The 5471-nt window shown below is 34.5% G+C and overlaps 1 protein-coding gene across 2 annotated transcripts in view; it reads right to left on the reverse strand.

The window, feature by feature from the left end:
* The window catches only part of LOC110020351 (DNA polymerase eta), a 17845-nt gene extending 12767 nt beyond the window's left edge, over positions 1-5078 (reverse strand). Inside the window, exons 1-5 of one of the 2 annotated variants that reach the window (XM_020718419.1) lie at positions 4917-5078; positions 2116-2236; positions 1926-2037; positions 1633-1800; positions 1246-1407 (exon numbers count right to left, since the gene is read on the reverse strand). In XM_020718419.1, coding sequence (XP_020574078.1) covers positions 1246-1407; positions 1633-1800; positions 1926-2037; positions 2116-2236; positions 4917-4992 — 639 coding nt within the window. In that variant the 5' untranslated portion in view covers positions 4993-5078. Of the gene's footprint in view, positions 1-1245; positions 1408-1632; positions 1801-1925; positions 2046-2115; positions 2237-4916 lie in introns of those variants that run through there. The other variant, XM_020718420.1, reaches the window with a different exon arrangement.
* Positions 5079-5471: the final 393 nt, after the last annotated feature.

The raw sequence follows: 5471 nt of genomic DNA on the forward strand, positions 1-5471 counted from the left end.
TACTATTAAAAGATGATACTCTTTCACTAATGCCATGCAATATTACTCCAACTAAATGATTAATGACACTCACTATACTATTGTTACAGGACAACCCATGCTACTTTTATTTATTTACACAACATGCTCCCAATGCATTGTTGTTTAAGCTATAAAGATTGCTTGGTTTGAAGAGTTTTAAGTATAAAATATTGCATGCAAAGATTTCAAAATGTTGGAATTTGGTTTGAAGAAAACATAAATTCAAAGTAATATTTTGAGGAATTTGGAACTCATCCTCAATTCATTTTAGGTGTACTCCAAATAGGTTGGTTTTACCAATTTCCAAAAATTACAAGTTCTTGTTGCCACCTGCTAGATGCCACCAGCCACCACCATCATCAGCCACCGTTGACGGCCTTCCACCTCTTTGTTATTGTCACCACCACCAATGTCGTCGGTTGCTGCCGTCAACCATTCTTGTTAGACTTTACACTCAACAAGACATTGAAAAAGTATTTCAAATATATGATTTTAACTTATAGTGTATTCTGAATACTTTAGAGTTCATAATAATTACTAAAAATAATCACTTAATTAGAGTTACTTCTTGGGTTTGAATTATCAAGCTCATTTGTTGAAAATTTTTCTAATAAAAGGTGTTACTAAGTTGTTAAGTAGATCATTATTGCACGAGTAATTTCTCAGCAATAGTGCTGCAATTGGTATTTAAGATTATTTTGTAGTTTATACTTTTACTTCTATTTTAGTTTAGGTAGACTTTGCTCATGAACCTTTTTCCAAACTCCTCCTTTACTAGTTGCCAGTTTTGTTTTCCTATTGAGCTATTACTTAGGTTCCATTGATGCAAGAAAATTTCTTCTTCTTATTTTTTGTTTGTTATGCATAGCATTACTTGTAGATGTAACTTTTCCCTTGTGAGTACAAAACTGATTTAACTGATCATCACTTTTAAGGCTTATATCAAAAGTTAAATTAATCTCTTTATAGCATCCAGTGTTGCTAGAATGTATTGCCTTCAAAACCAAAGGTGTGATATGCAGTGGCAATTTAGTTTAGCTAAACATTGATAAGCCAAAGCATTTGTCACTAGAAGCAATATCAATCTAGATAAACCAAATCCAACCTTAGGTTGCTTCATCGACTAGGACTAAAATTGAATTAAGTTCCTAAAAAAACATATTTAGATGCATGATAAGAGCCAAGGAAAGTTATTGATAAGCTTCTTAGTTTAACGCAATATACCTTGTTGTGAGCAATCCCAGCAGAACATGTGAACTCTGTTTCCTTCAGAACTTTATCACGTAATTGTGCAACTATAATGGCTCCACAAGCTAATAATTTATCCTGATAGATGGCATCACTTCCAAAAAACCACTCTCGGACATTCTTTTCCAGATCTTCATCCTGAAGGAATCAAAATATCAGGATCAGATTCTGTAAGAATGGAAGTTAAGTATGGCTACTAAACAATAGTTTAAGAAAATGATGTCACAAACAAAAGAGAAATAATCATGACAAAATAGAATCAAATACTTCCAGATTTCCCAAATAATAACGTTTTGTTAGATTTTAAGCAGATTATTTTGAGCAGCAACATTATCTCAAAACCATCTTTAGAATATGTCTAACCCCTCTCAGACCAAGAACATGTGATTTCAGGGCCTCTTCATCAAAGTTTTCTAGTTCCTCAAGAGGAGCTTCAGATAGCATTGATTCTGCGGCATCAGTCAAGTCAAGATAAACCTCATCGATCGATGCACGCTCACACCTTCCTTTCGTTGACAGTATTGAGACTACCTGTAATTTATTACATCAACATAAAGTAGTTTGAAATTAGAGAATTAAAATCTCCAGAAATCCGCAGCCCCTTTTATGTGACACTTAAATTCTCATTTAAAAATAAACTTCAAATGATTCAATACCTCAGAACCAGCACTTCGATACCCATTCAGGTCGGCTTTACCACGTGCAACGGGAACCTGAACCAACTGTATACCAGGGCAAACCATTTCAGCCTCAGCTCCTCGCATCGAACTGAGGTTCTTGAATTTCCACACAACAAGTTAGATGTCAACAACGAATCGCAGTAATCACAAAGTAGAACAAGCTCACCGTTTCACCCCAAATTTTCGAGCTTCATAGCTTACAGCAATCAAAGCCCCTCCTTTCCAATCATTATACTGCACTACAGCAGTGGGCAAGCCCCTTAATTTGGGCTGCTTTCTTTGCTCCACTGCATGCAAAAATATATATTTCAGCTTAAGAAACATGATCTGCAATCGGCAAATATACCAAATAGACTAATTATATAGTTAATTTCTGCCAAGCTATGGAATAATATTTGGGGCGTTTACAAACATAGCTCACAATTATTATGTATTTACCTAGCCCACATCAAAACTTTCATATTTAAATGTATAACACTCAAATCTTTAATATCACATCAAAACTAGAACTATTGCCACTTTTTAAAAGTGAAATCTATCTTTTGACGTATAGGTTTAAAGCACCATATGTATTTAAATATAAAATTTTAGGTGTGAGAAAATAGATAAGAATTGTGCGCTATGTATGTAAATTTCCCATAATATTTTTAAAGTTCAGAAAGTACTGCACCATACAAGATACAGGATAGTCAATAGATGATAGTTTATTCCAATAGCAACCTATACGAGAGTAATATATGCCACTTACAGTGAAGTTAAAAAACAAGAAAACATGAGACTGCTAATGCAAATAAACGTTCCATTGAACTGCAGATTGAAAAGAAGGTTACAAGTAATTGGCAAGAACTGCGATGGTATACCACATGGTTATATGATAGTTGAAAGGCAATTGTTGTGTGATGCATTATCAGATAACAGTCTGCCCTCCTAAAAAGCTTCTATGAGTTCATATTATAAGAGGGCAGGTGAAAAAGGGCTGCTTGTTGGTTGAGATTTGCTACTCATTCTAGAAATTGGATCTACACATTTTGAATCACAAGAATCTAGTAACACCGAGAGAAATGAAAGTGGGGCTCTTACTTTCATGATACCATAAAATTGGCCTATGTGGGCTCACTCTAGTTAGAAAACCTCTTTTATCTTTCTTCATTCACCGTAGTATTATCTACTTTCTAGCCATATGCCTTATGTGTCATTTTCATTTTAATTTATGCCTATCCATGGCTTATGATCTCACGATTCAAATTGAGTTTGATCAATTTGAATCTAACGGTGTTGTGTTTGATCTACACTCACCGCACTAAATTTTAAAATGCTGAAGCCAAATCTTGCTCATGAAATTATTCCATATACAAACTAGATGAAAAATGAGCAGCTAAGAGTGATGATATGAAATTATAACGTATTGAAGTTGATAACAAAAAAGAAAGAGGGTCATTTAGTAGAGTGTCTGCTTGAGTCAATCAAGTAAGGTGCAGGGTATATAAGAGTAACTTCATCTCTCTCTCTCTCTCTCTCTCTCTCTCTCTCTCTCTCTCTCTGTGTGTGTGTGTGTTGGGGGGAGTGGGCGCGCGCGCGCGTGTGACTTGGACTCTTCATTTCAATCCGTATGAGCTAAAATCCTATAATTAGTAAATCAAGAAGGAGAGAACACATTTCTTGTAATTGAACGCTTACTATTTATAAGCACCAGTGAAAGTTTTTATGGGAGGATCTTTACATCTCATTCATTGCTGAGTGAACTAAAAATGAACTAAAATTAGGTTTGGAACATCAATAGTCAAACAAATTTTTAACCCAAAAGCTTGAACCTATGAGTGAGTATCAACCACTTAGAGTCTGTTTGGGATAACTTTCTGTCTGTTTTGCGTTTTAGACTACCACCACAGCTCCTTTTAAAGAACTTCTTTCTTGTTGTTTTATAGAAATTTTTGTGATGGGAAACTATTTTTTTTTTAACTTGACATGTTAAAGTGAGGTGGTTGTCAGAAAGATGCTATCTAATTTTTTGAAAATATATATATTTATAATTCCCATGCAAATTTATAAGAAGTGATTTTCTGCACCATAGTTTTATAATCATTTTTAAAAAAATGCAACCGCCCCAAACAAACCCTCAATATCTCAAAATCAACATATTTCTCAATTAATAGAAATGGAGCTAAACCCAACAATCCAATGTGCTTTAGCAGTCTCCCAATGCAAAAGCTTCCCAAAACGATAATCATAAACAAAGGCTCATCAAGTATAATACATCTAGAGTTCATTCAAACACATGGATCCATCATACCGAACAACCGCCCCCCAACCACCCACACCACCCCTTGAACTTTGTTCAATAATGGCAGAAGTTGGATAATACATACAAGATGAACAAACCACATGAATCACTTGATCCAAGTCGAACTATTGCCCGAATACAAGTTATTAAGAAATTAACTACTGAGTCAAATCTATGACAAAGCACAAGCATATTGATACATAAACAACATTGTTGGGCTGTTATAACTCTTGGGACATATTTGGGAGGTTTAAAGCCACTTTCAAGAAATATTTTAAAAGCTAAACTTCATTTAAAACAAACATAATTCTAATCTTGGGAGTGTAGAAATTTACTGTAATACTGAATTGTAAGACACTAAACCAACCAACGAGCAAAACTGCATCTTGTATAATGGGCATGCGCCTAAATATAAGTAATTCAAACATGATAGAATCAGAAACCAGAGTATCTGCTAAATGCTAAGCAGAAACTATCTTCTAAAACCAAAATAACCTAGAAGCGCTTCATCGTAAAAACAAAGAAACCTCATAAATTCTGAAAAACACAAGGTTTACTCATATGACCTGATCATGTCCCCCGCCATAGATTGAAATTGCATATTAAATAAAAAAAGCTCACATACAGGGCAAAAAAAAACTGAAAAAGAAAAAAAATTGAAAATAAAAATAATAATAACGAGAGACCTTGGACATAGAAGCAATCCATGTCGACGTGGGCAATGACGCGGTCTCCTTGCAGATCTGGTCGAGGGATCGGCATTTTCGCTCGATTTCCTGCTTTTCTAATTTCTCCTCCTCTTCCGACTCTCGTATACTGCTCGCTGCGCTGAATGCTCAGTCTGGAGAAAAAATATTACATCGGTACTACGCAGCCAAAGACACCCCTTGGCTTTATTATTCATGTGTTATTGTGTATTATTATTGTGTATTAGGAATATTCTTGGTATTATAATAACAAAATAACACATCAATAACACATGAATAACACACAATAACACATGAATAACACGTAAAAGAATATTCTCCGTGTTACTGCGCCGTTTTTTCTCTGTCGGGAATATTCCCTGTGTTATTCAAGTGTTATTGTGTGTTATTCAAGTGTTATTGTGTTTATTCAAGTGTTATTGTGTGTTATTCATGTATTATTATATCCTGAGAATATTTTTGGTGTTATAATAACACAATAACACATCAATAACACATGAATAACACGCAATAACACATGAATAACACGAGAGG

Source organism: Phalaenopsis equestris, unplaced genomic scaffold (genome assembly GCF_001263595.1).
Source record: "Phalaenopsis equestris unplaced genomic scaffold, ASM126359v1 Scaffold000094, whole genome shotgun sequence".
Lineage (NCBI taxonomy): Eukaryota > Viridiplantae > Streptophyta > Magnoliopsida > Asparagales > Orchidaceae > Phalaenopsis > Phalaenopsis equestris.